General features: G+C 43.0%; 1 protein-coding gene across 2 annotated transcripts in view; it reads left to right on the top strand.

Annotated features, from left to right (window-relative positions):
* The window catches only part of nedd1 (NEDD1 gamma-tubulin ring complex targeting factor), a 51,287-nt gene that overhangs the window by 18,455 nt on the left and 9,684 nt on the right, over positions 1 to 23,148 (top strand). Inside the window, exons 9-14 of one of the 2 annotated variants that reach the window (XM_034175918.1) lie at positions 96 to 221; positions 7,213 to 7,263; positions 7,348 to 7,437; positions 15,431 to 15,573; positions 15,676 to 15,862; positions 20,521 to 20,656. In XM_034175918.1, coding sequence (XP_034031809.1) covers positions 96 to 221; positions 7,213 to 7,263; positions 7,348 to 7,437; positions 15,431 to 15,573; positions 15,676 to 15,862; positions 20,521 to 20,656 — 733 coding nt within the window. Of the gene's footprint in view, positions 1 to 95; positions 222 to 7,212; positions 7,264 to 7,347; positions 7,438 to 15,430; positions 15,574 to 15,675; positions 15,864 to 20,515; positions 20,657 to 23,148 lie in introns of both variants that reach the window. The other variant, XM_034175917.1, reaches the window with a different exon arrangement.

Consider the following 23,148-nt stretch of genomic DNA (forward strand, 5'->3'; position numbering starts at 1 on the left):
TTCCTGGACTGCTAACTACAAAATAATCATAAGACCACGGGTCAGTGGTCACAAGACAGTAGTTGGTTTGATCATGAAGCATTGTGTTGTGTCAGCAGGGGGAGTGGAGGTGTTGTGCAGAGAGGCTGAAGGCCGGCAGGGGACAGAGCAATCTCCTGTTATGGAAAAATTCAGCACAGTGGGGCGCAACAGTTTGGACATGTTCTCTCCTGCTCGGGAAGGTCAGCAAAACTTGTCAAAACTGCATTTGTTTTAAATAAACAAGTCATGAAAGGAGAACACATGAGAGAATGTTACTAATCAGTTCCATAGTACATAAAATATCAGACTTGTTGTTAATCTCTGTCAGTGGTCCTCATGAGTATGTAAAGTTAAAGTACTGTATTGTGCCAAGATGACCCCATGTTTCAACACGTTTTTGGAAAAGTAGCTTTGAACAACCAGGAGCCTCATTTATAACCATTGTGCGCCAACAAAACAGAACCTAAAAGCTTAGCGTGACAATATCGGTGCATGCAGTGTGATTTATAAAAACAAACTAGATGGCAAAGTGTATGCACGTGTACTCAAATTGTGGCCCACGCGAACAAATATTTTGAAGAGAGTTAAAATATGAATGACTGCATTAAACATATAATTATACAGTATGTGTATATGTGAGTGAGTCATAACTTGTACATTTAATACCATTGAATAACACACATCACTTGTATATTATATTAATATTTTTTCCATAATTATTCCAAAGTAACTGTTCAATTGTTAAATATATAAACCGATATAGATCTAAACCACATGTTTAATAATTCATCAACACAATGCAGCAACTGAAATATAAATATATTTGTGGTGGACATGACCAGATTATCATTTTGACAATTGAGATTTTGCCTGTTACAGTGGGGGAAATAAGTATTTGATCCACTGTCAATTTTGCAAGTTTTCCCACCTACAAAAAATGGAGAGGGCTGTAATTTTTATCGTAGGTACACTTCAACTGTGAGAGACAGAATCTTAAAAAAAAAAAAATCCAGAAACTCACATTGTATACTACTACTACTACTACTACAACATCCAATTTTTATTTGTCATCTGCTGCGGGTGTCCCAGGTTCTAGGGTAGGCAGCAGGTGGCTATGTCTCACACCAGCTCTCCAGGCATCTCTGTCCAGTGGGTCAGTACTGGCCAGGTTGCAGTCTTTTATGTCAGTCCTCACACAATCGGCCCATGTCTTTGGAGGTCTGCCACGCCCTCGGCGACCCAGATTCTCCATATCCATGTCAGAGTTGATGCACGATGACGCCGGTTTCACATGCCCATACCATTTTAGCCGCTGGGTACGTAGCGCTGCAGAAACCTCCTCTACTCCCAGATTTGCATGAAGCACATAAGAGGAGACATCATCCGGGGGAGGTGATGGTCTAGTGGTTAAGGCATTGGGCTTGAGACCAGAAGATCCTCGGTTCAAATCCCAGCCTGACTGGAAAATCACTGGGCAAGGTCTTTAATCCCCTATTGCTCCCGGTGTGTAATGAGCGCCTTGTATGGCAGCACCCTCACATCGGAATGAATGTGAGGGTTTTGAGCATCTGATGCAGATGGAAAAGCGCTATATAAATGAGTCCATTTACCATCCTGTGGTTTTATGTTGCAGATCCATCGTATCATGGATCTGTCATTGTGGCTGCAGTTGGTTTTGCTACCATGCAGAAAAGCAGAGCGAACACAGGTTGAGAATATCTTCCCTCGGGTCTTTAGCGAGATGTTTTTGGACGTAAGAATAGAGAGGAGTTTCTTCAACTTTCCTCATGCTGTAGTGCATCTGGCGATGATGCAGAGCTTGCAACTTCCTCCTGCACATAGCATGTCACCGAGATAGCAGACGCTGGGTTCCACATTGAGCATGGTAACATCCACATTGACCTGGCTAACTGGTCTCCCATCAATTGGGCAAGCTTCACCACATCTCAGACACACATAGTCAGGGTTGGTGACTAGTTTGCCAGCGATGCCACTGCACCTCTTGTGCACCCACAGCTTGCCACTGCGGCAGACAGTGCAGGGAAACTTGCCTGAGTCTTTGAGGACTTCCAGTTCAAGGCCAGAGACCACAATCTTAGTCTTCTTCATACTGACTCTGAGACCCTTGCATTCCATGTTCTCCTTCCAGGCTTACAGCTTGGCAATACACTCATCCAGGGAGTCTGCAGTGAGCACTAGGTTGTCAGCATAGAGGAGTTCCCAAGGCGCGCCAGTGCAGAACCCGCGAGACAGCGCTTCCAGCACTATGATGAATAGCAGTGAGCTGAGGACAGAGCCTTGGTGAACTCCAACCCTCACTCCAAACTCTTCACTGTACTGGCCGTTGACTCGTACTCGACATCTGGCATTGGCGTACATGCCCTGTATGACTTGTACCACCCACTCCTCAAGGCCCACCACAGAATTTTTCTTGGGACACGGTCAAATGCCTTCTCCAGGTCGACAAAGGCAAGATAGAGTGGCTTACTGGCAGCGAGGTACTTCTCTTGTAGTTGGTGCATAGTGAAGATGGTGTCAGTTGTGCCTCTACCTGGTACAAATCCAAAGTGCATGGCATCGATGTCAACCATTTGATGAATGAAGGTGTCCATGACCCGCTCCAGCAGCTTCATGACTTGGTCAGTGAGCTTCAGTCCACGGTAATTACCACGGTCAATGGCTTCTTCCCTTGCCTTTGTAGAGGTTCAGAATGTAGCTCTCCTCCCAGTACTTGGGGATTGCACCACTGCAGAAGAACGTTTCTGATAGCTCTCTCATCAGCCCACTCCCACATCACCTGTGGCTTTCAGCATTTCGGCTATGACGCCAGAAGGTCTGGCAGCTTTGCCAGGTTTCATTTTCCTGAGGGCCTTGCGAATCAGCTCCATGGTGACTGGAAGAGGGGCGCTCTCCACTGGGGGGACCTCGGGGAGCAAGTCGCTGGGCCACTCAAACTCAACATTGAGCAATCTTGCATAGTGCTCAACCCAAGCCTTCATCTTATCCTTGTCGCTGAGAGAGAGTTCACCTGCGCCGTTCTTGACACACTTTTCACCCACAACATCTTGGTGGGTTCTGTCCATCTGTTTGGTGATCTTAAAGAGCCCACTGTCATTTGGAGAGATGTCTGCAAACACTTCCTTCTCGGGTTCAGCCTTGAAGGCTTTGTAACGAGCTCGCTTCTTCTTGACTGCATCCTCTATCCTGTCATCCCACCACTAGGTTTCAGGTTTCCACTGGTGTCTTTTGGAGAGGCGACACACCTGTGAGGATGCCTCCAGCACTGGGTCCTTCAGTTTGGTCCACACATTTTCCACAGGGCAAGTAGAATCACTGTCGGTAGTAGCGGTCACTTTCTCACTGAATGCTTCCTGGAATTGGCTAGCAACAGCTGGATCTCGGAGCTTCCAAGTGTGAATGCGTGGTGTGAAATTGCGCTTCCTTACTTTTGGGAAACGAACTGTGATGTCGCAGACTGCCAGGTTGTGTTGTTGAGCGCATTCCTCAATAGGAATCACATTGACATCGTTGACCACCTTGACTAGACTCCTGTGGTAGAGTATGAGATCAATCTGTGTCCTGTTGTTCCCGGAGGAGTAGGTTACGAGGTGGGAACCCGAAGGCAAATTCCAACACTCTTTATCCTTCAGCATTTCGCACACTGAAACCGCGACCACCATGGACTTCTTCGAAACCCTGGCTTTTCTCACAAACATGTCTGTTCCAGTCACCAACTGGAATGAGAACCTCTGAAACAGATATCTTGGTGACCACACTTCGCAGCTGATTGTAGAAATGGTCCTTTTTGGTTTTTGGCACGTCCGACTTGAGGTGCATATACGGAGATAAAAGTAAAGACCACCTTCCCAATGATGAGTCGTAGGAGTATAATCCTGTCGGAGATACGTTGGACTTCAAAAACCTTCTACGCCCACTTCTCTGACAACAGAATACCGGCTCCACCTTGACCTTCTTGGGTTCCACTCCAGTAGAACTTGTAGTTGGTGTCCTTGCCCTTGATCTGGTGAGTCTGATTTGCAGTGAGACCACCAGTCCACCTGTGCTCTTGACCACCGCACAGATCCACACGTCTGCGTGTCAGCGTCTCCACCACCTCACTACCTCTCTTCTTCAGGGTACCCACATTCCAAGTGGCAGCCCTAAACTTGGTTGGGTGCTTGCTTGATTTGCTGCAATGGCCGGACCCTGCCTCCCGCACCCAGTTGTGATATCTCCCGGCACAGCCTATCACAGAATCTGATGAATGACTAGCCATTGGTGTTGACGAAAATGTTTGACGGGGCCGCCTGTCCTAGCTGTCGCTCCAACTCCGACCTTTACGGTGTCCGAGGTTACCGCCGTTCCCGCACTTGGGCTGTGTGCTTCGCCGTTGTCCTCGCAGTGAAAGATCATCCGCCGAACCACGGCATCTACGCCAGAAATACCAGTCTGTCAGTGACTGCCGTAGAGCTCTGCCACACAGGTTGTAGCAACTCGTAACCCTGAGTAGGGGGCTTAAACAGGTACTGACCCCCTGCCCATTGGTGAGCCCGGAGGCAAACTGTGGTTAAGGGCAGCCTCACAATCCCACACTCACTTCTAAGAGTGCTGGATGCAGTTTAAAGCCATACCCAGGACCATGCTATTTTGCATGAAATAAGTTTGATCATCTACCAACCAGAAATAATTCTGGTTCTCTTTATAGTTACCTGTATAAAAGACACCTGTGCACACACTCAGTCAATCACACTCCAACCTATCCACCATGGCCAAGACCAAAGAGCTGTCTAAGGACATCAGGGACAAAACTGTAGACCTGCACAAGGCTGGGATGGACTACAGGACAACAGGCAAGCAGCTTGGTAGAAGGCAACAACTGTTATGATTATTTATTAGAAAGTGGAAGAAACACAAGATGAGTGTCAATCTCCCTCAGTCTGGGATTCCATGCAAGATCTCACTTTGTGGGGTAAGGATGATTCTGAGAAAGCGCAGAATTACACAAGAGGACCTGGTCAATGACCTGAAGAGAGCTGGGACCACAGTTAAAAAGATTACATTAGTAACAAACTACGCCGTACTACTTAAATTAGTAACACATGATGCTGTCATGGTTTAAAATCTTGCAGGGAAGCAAGGTCCCCCTGCTCAAGCCAGCACATGTCCAGGCCCGTTTGAAGTTCGCTAGTGACCATCTGGATGATCCAGAGGAGGCATGGGAGAAGGTCATGTGGTCAGATGAGACCAAAATAGAACTTTTTGGTATCAACTCCACTCACCATGTTTGGAGGATGAGAACAACCCCACGAACACCGTCCCAACAGTGAAACATGGGGGTGGAAGCATCATACTCTGGGGGTGCTCTTCTGCAAAGGGGACAGGACGACTGCACTACATTGAAGGGAGGATGGATGGGGTCATGTATTGTGACATTTTGGTAAACAATCTCCTTCCCTCAGTAAGTGCACTGGAGATGGGACGTGGCTGGGTCTTCCACATGACAGTGATCCCAAACACACAGCCAGGGCAACTAAGCATTGGCTCCATAAGAAGCATTTCAAGGTCCTGGAGTGGCCAAGCCAGTCTCCAGACCTGAACTCAATAGAAAATCTTTGGAGGGAGCTGAAAGTTGAAACCTGAAAGATCTGGAGAAGATCTGTTTGGATGAGTGTGTGAAAACTTGGTCAAGAACTGCAGGAAACGTCTGACCTCTGTAATGGCAAACAAATGTTTCTGTAGCAATTGTTAAGGTGTGTTTTTCTAGTGGATCAAATACTTATTTCATGCAATAAAATGCAAATTAATTATTTAAAAATCATACAGTGTGATTTTCTGGATGTTTTTTGATTCTGTCTCTCACAGTTGAAGTGTACCTAAGATAAAAAAAAATACAGAGCTCTGCATTCTTTGTAGATGGGAAAACCTACAAAATTGACAGTGGATCAAATACTTATTTCCCCCACTGTATACTGGTATTAAACAAATACAAGTTATTTCTTCCTGTAGATTTATATTAAATATGGGCTCACATTATGTTCACTAGTCAAATTTTTAGGAGAGATTTTATCTTAGTAAAGATAGCAGTGTGGTGACATCACAGCGGTGCAAAGGATTCTAGGAACAGTAACAGCAACACGTGGTGTGATTCTATTGATCTCTTTATTAAGGTAAAGCCCTGGTTACACGGCACTAACAAAGCACACTGAAGCTAAAACGAAACAAGAAATCTGGACTTGCGTTGAATTTTGGAGACATCCTTTAACCGTCGTCCAACTTTGTTCCTGCAGCTGGCGCTTTGTCAGAATTTTCAAACTGTTGAAAAATGTGAATGAATCCCGATGACAACCTCAATTCCCCCGTATTCCGTTTTGCTTCCTATCGTGACGGTTCCTCATCGTTTGCGTAGTTCCAATACAGTCAGCGTTCCGTTCGATTGTAGTCCAACCTCCAGTGTCTGTCTCTCTCTCTCTCTCTCTCTCTCTCTCTCTCTCTCTCTCTCATTTTTCTTTTGAGTTTCGGTCTTTTATGCACTCTGCACTTGCAGGCTTTTCGGTGATGGGACTCATTCGCTCACTTTTTTTCTTTCGTTCAGCTAACGCCATGTACCATGTGACTGGGCCCTAATCTCTTCTGATGAAGTTTGAGTAGTGACCTTGAAGTGGTTTTATTGTTGAATATAAATTTTCCAAGGGGTGGGCATAAAAAGCTGCATTGTGTGTGTGCCAAAATAACTGTATGTTGTTGTGAGGGACAGGCTTGTTTCATGGACATTTTCTCGCCATCTAATATTGTGGTTGTATATGACATAATTATGAAGATAAGAAAAACCTACTACCCCCCCCCCCCCCCCCCCCCCCCGCGCGCCCATGTTGCAAGAAGACAAAACAAAATACTGTCTTATATTTGGGCCAATGCAGTATTTTGAATTGTGTATATAAATTCTCACAAAAATCACATTTGAAGTGACATTTATGATCACATGTTCAATTCCAAGAAGCTTACAAATTCATGTAATTTATTCATCCTTACTTATGTGTAAATATTTCATAATCAACAGCCCTTTGCATTTTACCTTGATATTTTGTGTGTGTGTGTGTGTGTGTGTGTGTGTGTGTGTGTGTGTGTGTGTGTGTGTGTGTGTGTGTGTGTGTGTGTGTGTGTGTGTGTGTGTGTGTGTGCGCACACACATAGACTCTAAGATCCAGGGTATGACTTCAGAGGCACTGTCAGGTAGAACACAAGGTACACCAGGAAAAACAAATAACAGACATTGGTTTGGATTGATGTCACTTTCTATGAAATAACCGTGATTCTGTGTCCCAATAGCAACCAGTTTGGAGATGCTGCCTAGAGACGAGGAGGGTCAGCAGGCTCTGGGTCGAGCTAGTCTGGATGTCTTCTCCCCTGTCCGTGAAGGTTGGACTCACTTCAGTCTGCTGTTTTGTTTTTTGCAGTTTCTTATCCTTCAGCTAGGCTAGAATTAACAACAGTGTGCTAGTTGGTGAGTCGTGGTGCTGTGTTCACAGAAGGTATTCGTTCAAGAGTACCATGCATCCAGAAAGTATTAACAACAGTGTGGTAGTTGGTGAGTCGTGGTGCTGTGTTCACAGAGGGTATTCGTTCAAGAGTACCATGCATCCAGAAAGTATTCACAATGTTTCACTTTTTCCACATTTTATTATGTTACAGCTTTATTCCCCCCATTAAAAAAACAAAAAAACAAAAAACAACAAAAAACCAAGGGGGTAGGGAATAAGGCTGTAACATAATGAGAGAATTTTAAAAAAGGGGACCAGAGAGTGTGGACCAGTTACAGGGACATCACACTACTCAAACTCCCTGATAAAGTCTGATAGGCTGATAGTCAAACCTCAGATTCAAGAGGAACAATGTGGGTTCTGTCCTGGTTGTGGAACAACTAACAAGTTTGTCATTCTTACAAAGATTCTGGAGGGCGCCTGGGAGTATGCCCATCCAGTCTACATGTGTTTTGTGGACTTGCAGAAGGCATATGATTGGGTAGCCCCGGAGATACTGTGGGAGGTGCTGTGGGAGTATGGAGTGAGGGAGTCCCTTCTCAGGGCCATCCGACCTCTACTCACACAACGAGAGCTGTGTTCGGGTGCTCGGCAGTAAGTCAGACTTGTTTCCGGTGGGGTTTGGCCTCTGCCAGGGCTCTGCCTTGTCACCAATCCTGTTTGTGATATGCATGGACAGGATATCAAGGCATAGTCGGGGGGAAGAGGGTCTTGTAGGAGAAACACAGGAAGAATATAATGTGTTTGGAGTATTTGAAATGATCACTTGTGGATAATTTTACCTCGAACAAGGGCACCACCTATCATTGCCTGAATGTAATTATAACAAGGTTATAATATCATTGATTTTAGAGTCAGTCGATAGGAAATATTCAAATCAGTCTCAAAATTTCAGGCATAAGCTCCGCAGGTCAGATCCGACACCCTCTGTAAAACCATACAAAAATCACAGACAACTTCACATGTTTAAGATATTTATTTAACTCTGGCAAGAGTTAAATAACAGGACATATCACAGTGAGCAATTTAATTTTGACGACATTCAATGAGCAATGATTATATGACGTTCAGATAATTTGGTTTCGTAGTGGAAATTTTAAGAGTTAAATTCGTCCTAATTTAGCAGGGAATTTACTTTGGTGTTTGTCAACTTGAGAGAAAATTAATAATTCTGAATAGAGTTAAATAAAGCCACTCTTGTTTCATTCTGACATCATAACCCTTACTTGAGGCGCAGTGCAGCTGGTCTCCGTTGGCCAGGTACTAGAATCGTCTCCGTTCAGTCGACACTTTGTCCGTCACACAGCTTTCAGGGACCTTGACAAAGAGGCTTTGCAGGGCAACCCGCCCGGTTTCGTTGGTTACTGGGGACGCTTTCTGTTATGCTGTGATTTTGCGGCAGTGGTTCAAGTCGCTGTTGACGTCTCAGCTGACCTGGGTGTTTTTGTCTCTGCAGCGCTCTGTAGTCTGGGCCGTCAGAGTAAGAGTTTGAGCGCCTTTATTCTCTATCAAAAATTCGTCTTTTGTTGTCATCTTTTTGGAAGCTGCGTCAAATCAAAACTCAATGCAAAAATAGCTGACTTTATGAGAAAAATGTTCACGAATGGAATTTGGAGTTTGAAGAAGAAAAAGGTTTTAATTTGAAAAATCAAAAAAGGAAGTTAAATGCGCCTGCGCGTTTAACTTGATAAAAGTTGCAAAAGTTATCTGTCGGAAAAAGAAAAGTAATTTCTTGTTGGTGCGCAAAACAAGAAATGAGTCTTAAGTAGCACGTGGCTTTAAACAAAGGTCGTAAATCTTTGACTGCTAGGCAGTGTCTTCAGACTGAAAAAGAAAGAAGTGGAAGAGGAGAAGATGAAAAGACAGAGCGATTTCCCGGGCGCGAGCTCTTTTAAAGGTTTAAAAAGCTCCACCTCCAAGAATTCTTTGTAATGTAGTTTTGGGTTTCTTTTGTCTAGTTTTATATAGATAAATCAGCGTCTGTTCCTAAATTTCTGCTTTGAAACCAAACAAGTCCTGTAGGATACCTCTTGTAACTGTTTTACCTGGAATTACACTCAACAAAAATATAAACACAACACTTTTGGTTTTGCTCCCATTTTGTATGAGATGAACTCAAAGATCTAAAACTTTTTCCACATACACAATATCACATTTCCCTCATATTTTGTTCACAAACCAGTCTAAATCTGTGATAGTGAGCACTTCTCCTTTGCTGAGATAATCCATCCCACCTCACAGGTGTGCCATATCAAGATGCTGATTAGACACCATGATTAGTGCACAGGTGTGCCTTAGACTGCCCACAATAAAAGGCCACTCTGAAAGGTGCAGTTTTATCATACAGCACAATGCCACAGATGTTGCAAGATTTGAGGGAGCGTGCAATTGGCATTCTGACAGTAAGAATGTCAACCAGAGCTGTTGCTCGTGTATTGAATGTTCATTTCTCTACCATAAGCCGTCTCCAAAGGCGTTTCAGAGAATTTGGCAGTACATCCAACCAGCCTCACAACCGCAGACCACGTGTAACCACACCAGCCCAGGACCTCCACATCCAGCATGTTCACCTCCAAGATCGTCTGAGACCAGCCACTCGGACAGCTGCTGAAACAGTCAGTTTGCATAACCAAAGAATTTCTGCACAAACTGTCAGAAACCGTCTCAGGGAAGCTCATCTGCATGCTTGTCGTCCTCATCGGGGTCTCAACCTGACTCCAGTTCGTCGTCGTAACTGACTTGAGTGGGCAAATGCTCACATTCGCTGGCGTTTGGCACGTTGGAGAGGTGTTCTCTTCACGGATGAATCCCGGTTCACACTGTTCAAGGCAGATGGCAGACAGTGTGTGTGGCGTCGTGTGGGTGAGCAGTTTTCTGATGTCAGTGTTGTGGATCGAGTGGCCCATGGTGGCGGTGGGGTTATGGTATGGGCAGGCATCTATTATGGACGAAGAACACAGGTGCATTTTATTGATGGCATTTTGAATGAACAGAGATACCGTGACGAGATCCTGAGGCCCATTGTTGTGCCATACATCCAAGAACATCACCTCATGTTGCAGCAGGATAATGCACGGCCCCATGTTGCAAGGATCTGTACACAATTATTGGAAGCTGAAAATGTCCCAGTTCTTGCATGGCCGGCATACTCACCGGACATGTCACCCATTGAGCATGTTTGGGATGCTCTGGACCGGCGTATACGACAGCGTATACCAGTTCCTGCCAATATCCAGCAACTTCGCACAGCCATTGAAGAGGAGTGGACCAACATTCCACAGAACACAGCTGACAACCTGATCAACTCTATACGAAGGAGATGTGTTGCACTGCTTGAGGCAAATGGTGGTCACACCAGATACTGACTGGTATCCCCCCCAATAAAACAAAACTGCACCTTTCAGAGTGGCCTTTTATTGTGGACAGTCTAAGGCACACCTGTGCACTAATCATGGTGTCTAATCAGCATCTTGATATGGCACACCTGTGAGGTGGGATGGATTATCTCAGCAAAGGAGAAGTGCTCACTATCACAGATTTAGACTGGTTTGTGAACAATATTTGAGGGGAATGGTGATATTGTGTATTTGGAAAAAGTTTTAGATCTTTGAGTTCATCTCATACAAAATGGGAGCAAAACCAAAAGTGTTGCGTTTATATTTTTGTTGAGTGTATATACCACATAAACATATGTTAAAAAAAACACACTAAATAAATGTTTCACAATGAACAGAGTATACCACATCAGGTAGGATACTTTCATGCATGAGGTGAAAAGAGTCACATGTTCTTTTCTTTTCTTTTGTTACAACAATACGATGACATTTTTCCTTTTAAACGTGGTTACACTTAAGTCTGCAGGAGTAGGTCACCTGTCCTTTCCCAAATCATCCAAAAGGGGTCACTCTTGTTCCATGGCTGGATTTTGTATTTCTCTGTACAAATGTGAAAAAGGTCAGTGCGAGGTCGATTTTAACCAGAGAAACTTTACTGACATCAGTGAGTTGATGGTAATCCTTCAGTGAATTGTTTTTTTCTTGAGTCTAGTTAGGAACACATCTTTTAGGACTTTTGGGAAGAAGGTATGTCTTTCTGTGGAGGGTTTTTTTTTATGTAAGAGGAGCTGGTACATCTGGTTTGGGGTCTTGATAAGATAATTCACAGCTCCATGAGGAATGCACTTTGGGGAGTCTTAAATCCTGGAAAGTGGTGGGGGTTTTGACACCAAGCCACCCTGAGCGTCTCCTGTGTGACACCTGGAGATACAGTGAGGAAAATAAGTATTTGAACACCCTACGATTTTGCAAGTTCTCCCACTTAGAAATCATGGAGGGGTCTGAAATTTTCATCTTAGGTGCATGTCCACTGTGAGAGACATAATCTAAAAAAATAAATAAATCTGGAAATCACCATGTATGTTTTTTTAATAATTTATTTGTATGTTAATGCTGCAAATAAGTATTTGAACAACTGTGAAAATCAATGTTAATATTTGGTACAGTAGCCTTTGTTTGCAATTACAGAGGTCAAACATTTCCTGTAGTTTTTCACCAGGATTACACACACTGCAGCAGAGATTTTGGTCCACTCCTCCATACAGATCTCCAAATCTTTCAGGTTTGGAGTTTCAGCTCTCTCCAGAGATTTTCTATTGAGTTCAGGTCTGGAGACTGGCCAGGCCACTCCAGGACCTTGAAATGCTTCTTACGGAGCCCCTCCTTAGTTGCCCTGGCTGTATGTTTTGGGTCATTGTCATGCTGGAAGACCCAGCCATGAACCATCTTCAATGCTCTTACTGAGGGAAGGAGGTTGTTTGCCAAAATTTCGCAATACATGACCCTATCCATCCTCCCTTCAATACGATGCAGTCATCCTGTCCCCTTTGCAGAAGAGCACCCCCAGAGTATGATGATTTCACCGCCATGCTTCACGGTTGGGATGATTTTCTTGGGGTTGTTCTCATCCTCTAAACATGGTAAGTGGAGTTGATTCCAAAAAGCTCTATTTTGGTCTCATCTGACAACATGACCTTCTCCCATGCCTCCTCTGGATCATCCAGATGGTCACTGGTGAACTTCAAATGGGCCTGGACATGTGCTGGCTTGAGCAGGGGGAACTTGCTGCCCTGCAGGATTTTAAACCATGACAGCATCATGTGTTACTAATTTAATCTTTGTGACTGTGGTCCCAGCTCTCTTCAGGTCATTGACCAGGTTCTCCTGTATAGTTCTGTCCTTTCTCAGAATCATCCTTACCCACAAAGTGAGATCTTGCATGGAATTCCAGACCAAGGGAGATTGACAGTCATCTTGTTTCTTCCACTTTCTAATAAATAATCGCAACAGTTGTTGTCTTATACCAAGCTGCTTGCCTGTTGTCCTGTAGTCCATCCCAGCCTTGTGCAGGTCTACAGTTTGTCCCTGGTGTCCTTAGACAGCTCTTTGGTCTTGGCTATGGTGAACAGGTTGGAGTGTGATTGATTGAGTGTGTGAACAGGTGTCTTTTATACAGGTAACAAGTTCAAACAGGTGCAATTAATACAGGTTAAAAAGTGCAGAATAAGAGGGCTTCTTAAAGAAAAATTAACAGGTCTGTGTGAGCCAGAATTCTTGCTGGTTGGTAGGTGTTCAAATACTTATTTGCAGCAGTAACATACAAATAAATTATAAATAAAAATCATACATTGTGATTTCTGGATTTTTTTTTTTTTTTTTGATTATGTCTCTCACATTGGACATGCACCTAAGATGAAAATTTCAGACCCCTCCATGATTTCTAAGTGGGAGAACTTGCAAAATCGCAGGGTGTTCAAATACTTATTTTCCTCACTGTATACCAGGCCTTGCTATAATATGCAGTTTATCCTTTTTTTCTTTGAAAAAACTTTCATAGCCTTTGTTTGTGCAAACATAAGACGTTGAGGTTGGTTGAATGATCACAGCTTTCTGCTACATTCTTCAGTTTGATAGGCTGAGGGTCTCATCACTGCTTTTTGCAGATGATGTGGTCCTGTTTGCATCATCAGTCTGTGAACTCCAGCACTCACTGGGTTAGTTCACAGCCAAGTGTGAAGCGGCTGGGATGAAGATCAACACCTCTAAATCTGAAGCCATGGTTCTTAGCAGGAAAAGGATGGATTGCCTACTCTGGGTAGGAAATGAGGTCTTACCCCAAATGAAGGAATTCAAGTACCTCTGTTTCTTGTTCACTAGTGAGGGGACAACGGAGCGTGAGATTGGCCGGAGAATTGGCACAGCAGGGACGGTATTGCAGCTCCGCCGTACTATTGTGACAAAAAGGGATTTGAGCTGGTCAGTCTTCATTCCTACTCTCACCTATGGTCATGAGGGTATCAAAAGAACTAGATCATGGGTACAAGTGGCCAAAATGGGCTTCTTTAGGAGGGTGGCTGGTGTCTCCATTAGAGATGGGGGAGAAGCCTGGTCATTCATGAGGGGCTTGGAGTAGAGTTGCTGCTCCTTCGCTTTGAAAGGAGCCGGCTGGGGTGGTTCAGGCATCTGGTAAGGATGCCCCCTGGGCGCCTCCCTAGGGAGGTGTTCCAGGCACGTCCAACTGGGAGGAGACCCGGGGAAGACCCAGGACTAGGTGGAGAGATTATGTCTCCACTCTGACCTGGGAACATCTCGGGATCCCCCAGTCAGAGGTGGTTAATGTGGCCCAGGAAAGATACATTTGGGGTCCTCTGCTGGAACTGTTGCCCCCACGACCCAATCCTAATAATATACGTATGGTGTTATTTCATGCAGTGCTTGGTTGTATCAAACACCAGAAAATGAGTAAATAAGATAGCAGCTAATGCTACAAACACAGTTTACCCGTTTATTTCACTAGCATCCGTGGTGGCTTCAACGGAGCGTTATAGTCCAATCATTTCTCTGGGTAAGGATCCAGTGGTGTGGGTTTTTTTCTTCATAAAATGAAAAGAACAGCCATAGGGACGTTTGGGTGGATTTTTCAAATTCAGCGCCTTTCGCCAGCACCGGAGATCTACTGGAGGAGGGAACAAGTTAATTGCTCGTCCTCAGCACTCAGATCTCTCTTTTCCATGTTCAAAACATAGTTCTGAAAGCAATAGTTTCCTCTTTTTCAAGTTATTGTGGCACCCACGAACTGAACAATTAATGCTGCTCATGCTCGGGCACTTGTAGCGTACTGTGTTTTCCCACGTAGATAATCATTAGAAGCAGTGACAAACTGGAAGTTGTTTGACAAAATGGAGCCGCCCACCCTGACTTCCTGAATAAGGTGAATATCCATCCAATATTAATGTGTTTTAAAGAAAGATCAACTTTATTTATCACGAAGGAAATTATTTTGCCAGAGTATACAGAAACAGTAAACAGGAATTAAAATAAAATTTAACATTTTAAATTCCAGTGAAAAAATGTTCTTAGCAGTTTTTGACACCATAAGGAGTTACCACTACAAAACAAATATACATATAACTTGTGAGCTGTGAGTGTGTGAGAGAGATTTAGTCCTGATTTTTTTTTTTTTTTTTTTAATTGGAATTTTATTTTATTTTTAGAAACCATTTAATTAAATTAGTGGCTATCCTTGGTTTTGAAAACTGTCCAAAATGATATGGATATACGGGAAAAATCCCAACAACAGCCCAATTGCACTTGCACTGTACACTTAGACCGCACTGTATAGATGGTCAATATGAGGCTTATAGCGTTCTTCGTACCTAGTGACAGACAGCATGGCAGAAAAACTGTACATATGCTATCCAGGTTAAAATGCTAATGGTGATGTTAAGGTAAATTAACATTGTGTCTTTCTAGGAGTTTGTCCAAAATTGTCTGCAGTTATATTTCAAGATTTTTAGTTTCTCTGTTGTGTGACAGACTCTCACCGTAAGACACCCCTGGGAACGCCTCTGGTCGCTTCTGGAGGCTACAGCCCGATGTCAGTCTTCCAGACTCCGCAGCCAATCAAAGAGGAGGAGTCAGTCCCTAGTGCAGCTCCTGAACCACATGACTACAGAAAGGTCTTCACCTCTGAACTCAGTTTCAGAGGATATCTTGGCATACACTATAACATCAGTACTGTGTCTTCAAGTTTCACTAAATAAACCTCACTTGCTCAACAGTTGGACAAGGCCAGCAACTCCAGCCTCACAGGGGAGGGCCAGACCACACCCACATCATCTCAACCGACCAATCATAGCCAGACAGCCCCACCTTTTTTCACTCCAGAGCCAAGCCTCAGGCGAGCAAGTGTTCAAGGTCAAATGAGCTACGCCTCTCCTGTGCATGGAACCCCACCCACCACACCAGGTACAGCAAGCTGCCAGCACTGGCAGTGCTTATGGGTTTGATTTCCAGTTTAATCAGTTAGTGTCAACTACTTTTTTGCTTTTATTCATACAAATCTAAAAGATAGAGGAGGCTGTGTGTTTCAGAAATTAGCCCCTAACATTAGAATGGGCTCCATTTTAATCTTTTTTCCATTGAAGAGGCTTTTACTCACATGGGCTTTTGTCCAGGTACATGTTTTATGTTTTAATGCTCTTGTATATTTGTCATCATAGTGTTATTACATCCGCCAAGGACGTAATATAATCTTTGGTGTTCATTTACACTCAACAAAAATATAAACGCAACACTTTTTTGGTTTTACTCCCATTTTGTATGAGATGAACTCAAAGATCTAAAACTTTTTCCTTATACACAATATCACCATTTCCCTCAAATATTGTTCACAAACCAGTCAAAATCTGTGATAGTGAGCACTTCTCCTTTGCTGAGATAATCCATCCCACCTCACAGGTGTGCCATATCAAGATGCTGATTAGACACCATGATTAGTGCACAGGTGTGCCTTAGACTGTCCACAATAAAAGGCCACTCTGAAAGGTGCAGTTTTGTTTTATTGGGGGGGTCAGTATCTGGTGTGACCACCATTTGCCTCATGCAGTGCAACACATCTCCTTCGCATAGAGTTGATCAGGTTGTCAATTGTGGCCTGTGGAATGTTGGTCCACTCCTCTTCAATGGCTGTGCGAAGTTGCTGGATATTGGCAGGAACTGGTACATGCTGTCGTATACGCCGGTCCAGAGCATCCCAAACATGCTCAATAGGTGACATGTCCGGTGAGTATGCCAGCCATGCAAGAACTGGGACATTTTCAGCTTCCAAGAATTGTGTACAGATCCTTGCAACATGGGGCCGTACATTATCCTGCTGCAACATGAGGTGATGTTCTTGGATGGCACAACAATGGGCCTCAGGATCTTGTCACGGTATCTCTGTGCATTCAAAATGCCATCAATAAAATGCACCTGTGTTCTTCGTCCATAACAGACGCCTGCCCATACCATAACCCCACCGCCACCATGGGCCACTCGATCCACTCGATCCACAACATTGACATCAGAAAACCGCTCACCCACACAACGCCACACACGCTGTCTGCCATCTGCCCTGAACAGTGTGAACCGGGATTCATCCGTGAAGAGAACACCTCTCCAACGTGCCAAACGCCAGCGAATGTGAGCATTTGCCCACTCAAGTCAATTACGACGATGAACTGGAGTCATGTCGAGACCCCGATGAGGACGACAAGCATGCAGATGAGCTTCCCTGAGACGGTTTCTGACAGTTTGTGCAGAAATTGTTTGGTTATGCAAACTGACTGTTTCAGCAGCTGTCCGAGTGGCTTGTCTCAGACGATCTTGGAGGTGAACATGCTGGATGTGGAGGTCCTGGGCTGGTGTGGTTACACGTGGTCTGCAGTTGTGAGGCTGGTTGGATGTACTGCCAAATTCTCTGAAACGCCTTTGGAGACGGCTTATGGTAGAGAACTGGACATTCAATACACGAGCAGCAGCTCTGGTTGACATTCCTGCTGTCAGCATGCCAATTGCACGCTCCCTCAAATCTTGCGACATCTGTGGCATTGTGCTGTGTGATAAAACTGCACCTTTCAGAGTGGCCTTTTATTGTGGGCAGTCTAAGGCACACCTGTGCACTAATCATGGTGTCTAATCAGCATCTTGATATGGCACACCTGTGAGGTGGGATGGATTATCTCAGCAAAGGAGAAGTGCTCACTATCACAGATTTAGACTGGTTTGTGAACAATATTTGAGGGAAATGGTGATATTGTGTATGTGAAAAAAGTTTTAGATCTTTGAGTTCATCTCATACAAAATGGGAGCAAAACCAAAAGTGTTGCGTTTATATTTTTGTTGAGTGTATTTATTTGTTTGTCTGTCTGTCTGTCTGTTAGCAGGATTACGTCAAAACCACTGCACGGATTTTGACGGAATTTTCACCACAGATAGATATTAGTCCATGGAAGACTTCATTAAGGCGATCCAGATCCAGATTCTGGATCAAGTTTCACTTTATGTAGGCTTTGAAGAATTGTGTCAAAACTACGTCACAGATTTTCACTGAATTTGCACCACAGATAGATATTAGTGCATGGAAGACTCTCCTGAATGTTGGAGGTGATCTGGATCTGGATTGGCAGAGGTCAGAAATTACTGATTGCTCTTGTTTATTGCTATTGTTTAGCAAAGCGCTTATGTGGTTTTAAATTGGCTTCAGTAAATGTCTAGGAAATATTCACGTAACCATCCCCTGAATTGTCTGAAGAAAACTGGATGTAAAACTAATGGTTTATATGTGTTATACTAAAGGGTGTATTTACTTATTCACACCGTCATTTAGGCTTTTTGACTTTTATTTCTTTTAATTCATGACATAGAGATTACTTTTCACTGTGAGCTTAAAGGGCGCAATTGTAACATAAGCCTGAATTTCCTTTTTTTTTTTTTTTTTCTTTTTTGATATAAAATTTCAAACATGTAAAAGGTCAAGGGGTGCACATACAGAGAGAGAGGGTAAAATATGTATTGAATACGCCACCATTTTTCTCCGTAAATATATTTTGAAAGGTGCTTTTAACATGAGATTTTCACCAGATGTCAGTAACAACCCAAGTAATCCATATATGCAAAGGAACCTAAACAAATATAAACGCAACACAGGGAAAAAGTATTGAGCACGCTTACTGAAATTTATTTAATACATTGTTCAGCTTCAAGAGGCCTCCTGTACAGAGAAACTAGTCTCATGCATTACTCAGGTGTAATTTTCACCAATTCTTCCACACAAACAGTCTTCAAATGTTGAGGATTCTGTGGACCTCTTCTATGAACTCTGATGTTTTGTTCTTCCCATAGATTTTCTGTTGGATTCAAGTCAGCTGGCTGGGCCATTCCAGCAGCTTTATTTTGAGTTTCCTGGGCTGTGTGTTTGGGATCATTGTCTTACTGAAATGTCCACCTTCATCATCCACCTGTCCGTATAAGCATTCTGAAATCAACTCCTCTCACACTTTTAGGAGGAATTTTGTGAAACCTGATACAAGCCATTGTTATAGAGTGGTAATACACATATTATCATATTGTTGGAGTCAGGCCCATTTTACTGGAGTTATGGCCCTTGATAAACAAATCTACACTCTGTCAGTTTCATGTGTGAGTGCCTGCATTCTGAAATCAACTCTTTACATATTTAGGACGGATTTTGTGAAACTTGGTATAAATCCTTCAGATGTTATCAGAATGTAGCAAGCACTTGTGCCAAAGCAGCATTTGCCAGCAGGGATATTGTGTTCTCAGAGCACTCTTGTTATCAGTGCTCACTGGAACATTCAGAAGTTTGCTTTGGCCTTGCTAACAATAACAAGAACCAGGTGAACAAAATGCAACAAAGATTTGTCAAACATGCAAATCTGATATGACAGAACAGAAGTAGGCATACATCCATATAAAATTCCAATGGGCATTGTGACCCACAGTTTATCATGAGTGGGGAAATTCGTTGCTCAGACAGGGAGCGAAATGGATGCTCTCCTCCTTTGCAGGCATCAGTAGTAACTTCACCTTACAAAGAGACAGAGCAGGAATCAGTCAGTCGGAACGAACAACTCAGACACTGTTTTTCAACAGCAAAGTGATCGAGTAACAGACAGGATGCAGATGGTGTCGCTGGCAGCCTAGCCCTTTGCTTCACTACCAGTCTGAGAATTTGGATATGACAAGTCCAGGTTCATCATTCGTAATATAATTTCAGATCGAGGGGAAAAGTAGCTGAGTAAAACACTAATGTATACAAAAGTCTTTAAAATGTATTTGAATTACTCTACACAATCAGATTTTGTTCCAGCAGGCAGACCAGAACAGACCAGAACATTGATAGGACTAATATTTTTGGAGAAACTACGAATATTAGCTAACGACACAGAACAATTTCACGCCATTCCAGCAGGGGCTGGCAAATCACCTATATATTAAAGGCCAAGTGGCATCTGTGTACGAGTGCATGTGTACGTAATTTTATTTACTAAGTTTAATGTAAGTACATAATATAATTGTAAATACATTAAAAATACATGGATGACACAAGAACATGGAAACACTTCTTTCTATTGCGGTCAATTTAAAAATCAAATGACAAAATAGGAGCAATAATAAAATAAGAATAATAATAATTATACTGATAATAATAATAGTGTGTATATTATAACAAGAACCTAAACAATTTATAAATACATTAAGACAGTAAAGTAACATTAAAAAAATGACATAATTAAGAGGAAATAAAACTCGTGTTCTTCCTCTTAAAAACTTTTGAGGTCTAAGGTTCTAAAAACATTCTGGACTCACACACCATTCCAACTTATTATAGAAACTTTGCATAATTTATTACCGCCCTTGAAAAATGTCAGCTACCTATTTTATAAAGACTACTCAATCTAGAGCCCGTGGATGCCCACAGGCAACATACTAGTCTTCTTAATTGCTGGTGTTTTGGGGTCTGCTGCTGACAAAGTAACTGTAATACAGCAGTCTGGAACAAAGTAGAAGTCATGTTGACTGGCTGCTGTCTGCTTTCTCTTTCTTTGTCTGTGCACTTACAGGTTCAGCTGCAGCCGTGTCAAACTCCCTGTCCCAGAATATTGCAGATGTGGTGGGTCAGGGAGGAGGTGTGCCTCTCACCTCCCTGCAGATCCACTTCATCCAGAACATGATCCATGAAACTCTGGAGGACTTCAGGTGTCAAGAATTTAACTCACATTTGTTGTTAATTTATATTTAGATACCTAGTAAGTTTGTAGCAGTTTAAAAGGTTAAATCAAGAACTGTTAAATGGAAAATTGGTAAAGCTACAGTCAAGTACAGACAGGGGCAGAGTTCCTGGAATTTTGCCTCTATATATCATCACAGTGAAGTTGTATTGAAGCAGTCAGCATGTGGTGGTAGTGTAGAGTTTTAGCTTTAATTTGGGGGTGGGTGTAGGTGTAACTAAAATATTGCATGAACTATTAAGGATTAGACCTGTTAGGAAATGAATGCGCTTGCTTAGCGATGTGTAATTCTCACGTGACTTGAATGAATGAATGAATTTATTCAACACATACACACAGTCCAAAACAACAACAAACAAAACTTACAACGAAAAAGAAAATGGATTGACAATGGAAAAAAAAATGGATTGACAATGCATTCGTGTACCTCAAAGGGTATAGGCAGAAGCAAAGCTTTTTAATGCCTACCCCTTTAACCAAAACTAAAATTATCTAGTCGTCAGAAAGGAGTGGGGAAAAAAAATAACCCCAACTATTCCCAGTCCCATTTTCAGCCACTTCAATCTCTTCAATTTAAAGGACACAATCTGAATGCTCCCGAACAAATTTACAATTAAAATTTGGCTACACACAAAACTCATCCTTCTTCAGCAGATACAGAGCTTGAAAATATCATTTCTTATTGATTTTTAAACTGATTGATATTTGGACATCGTTTGAGTTCATCCATCAGGTTATTCCATAGTCTAGGGCCACACATGGAGACACAGAAACCTTTCCTGGTCATCTGAGCGCCAGCAATTTGAAAACGATACAAGCCCCGTAAATTATATTTTCCTTCTCTCTCAGTAAAAAAATTCTTGAATTCTAAATGGCACTTGTTTATTTTTTACTTTGTACGTTAATCGAACAGTCTTGAACAAAATCATATAGTGAAGTTGTAATATTTGAGATTTAATGAACAGTGGGTTGGTGTGGTCTCGATAACCTGCTTTATGAATTGTTCTTGATGCTCTTTTTTGAAGAATGAATAATGGTTGCAATGTAGTTTTATAATTGTTGCCCCAAACTTCAGCACAGTAAGTCAGGTAGGGTGCAACCATTGAACAATACAAAGTATGTAGTGCTCTGCCATCAAGAACATGCTTTGATTTATTTAATACTACAATGCTCTTTGATACCCTCATTTGAATATGCTGAATATGAGGTTTCAAATTTATTTTTTCATCAATAATGACACCTAAAAACTTATTCTTTTTGACACGTTCTATGTTTACCCCATGTATATTTAACTGAATTTGTATGTCTTTTCTAAATAATTTATCTAGATAACGATTTGTTTCACAGTGTAATCTTCACGTGCCTTAACTAAAGCACTCCCTCTGCTGAATCACCTCTAAATTATTTACACATTATTCACTTTGTGTGTTTTTAGGAATCCGCTAGCTTAGCGCAGCTACTAGCTCTTAGCCGATTTAGCATGGCAGCTTCTCCTGTCTCTCCCGCACTTTTCTGCTCTGGGTGTGAAATGTTTAGTTATTCCTCGGCCTCCTTTAGCAGTAATGGTACTTGTAATAAGTGTAGCTTATTCGTAGCTTTGGAGGCCAGGCTGGGCGAATTGGAGACTCGGCTCCGCACCGTGGAAATTTCTACAGCTAGCCAGGCCCCTGTAGTCGGTGCGGACCAAGGTAGCTTAGCCGCTGTTAGTTCCCTTCCAGCAGATCCCGAGCAGCCGGGAAAGCAGGCCGACTGGGTGACTGTGAGGAAGAAGCGTAGTTCTAAACAGAAGCCCGTGTACACCGCCAACCCGTTCACATTTCTAACCGTTTTTTCCCACTCGGCGACACATCCGCCGAGGATCAAACTCTGGTTATTGGCGACTCTGTTTTGAGAAATGTGAAGTTAGCGACACCAGCAACCATAGTCAAATGTCTTCCGGGGGCCAGAGCAGGCGACATTGAAGGAAATTTGAAACTGCTGGCTAAGGCCAAGCGTAAATTTGGTAAGATTGTAATTCACGTCGGCAGTAATGACACCCGGTTACGCCAATCGGAGGTCACTAAAATTAACATTGAATCGGTGTGTAACTTTGCAAAAACAATGTTGGACTCTGTAGTTTTCTCTGGGCCCCTCCCCAATCGGACCAAGAGTGACATGTTTAGCCGCATGTTCTCCTTGAATTGCTGGCTGTCTGAGTGGTGTCCAAAAAATGAGGTGGGCTTCGTAGATAATTGGCAAAGCTTCTGGGGAAAACCTGGTCTTGTTAGGAGAGACAGCATCCATCCCACTTTGGATGGAGCAGCTCTCATTTCTAGAAATCTGGCTAATTTTCTTAAATCCTCCAAACTGTGACTATCCAGGGTTGGGACCAGGAAGCAGAGTTGTAGTCTTACACACCTCTCTGCAGCTTCTCTCCCCCTGCCATCCCCTCATTACCCCATCCCCGTAGAGACGGTGCCT

This window comes from Thalassophryne amazonica, chromosome 8 (genome assembly GCF_902500255.1).
Source record: "Thalassophryne amazonica chromosome 8, fThaAma1.1, whole genome shotgun sequence".
NCBI classification, from domain to species: Eukaryota; Metazoa; Chordata; class Actinopteri; order Batrachoidiformes; family Batrachoididae; genus Thalassophryne; species Thalassophryne amazonica.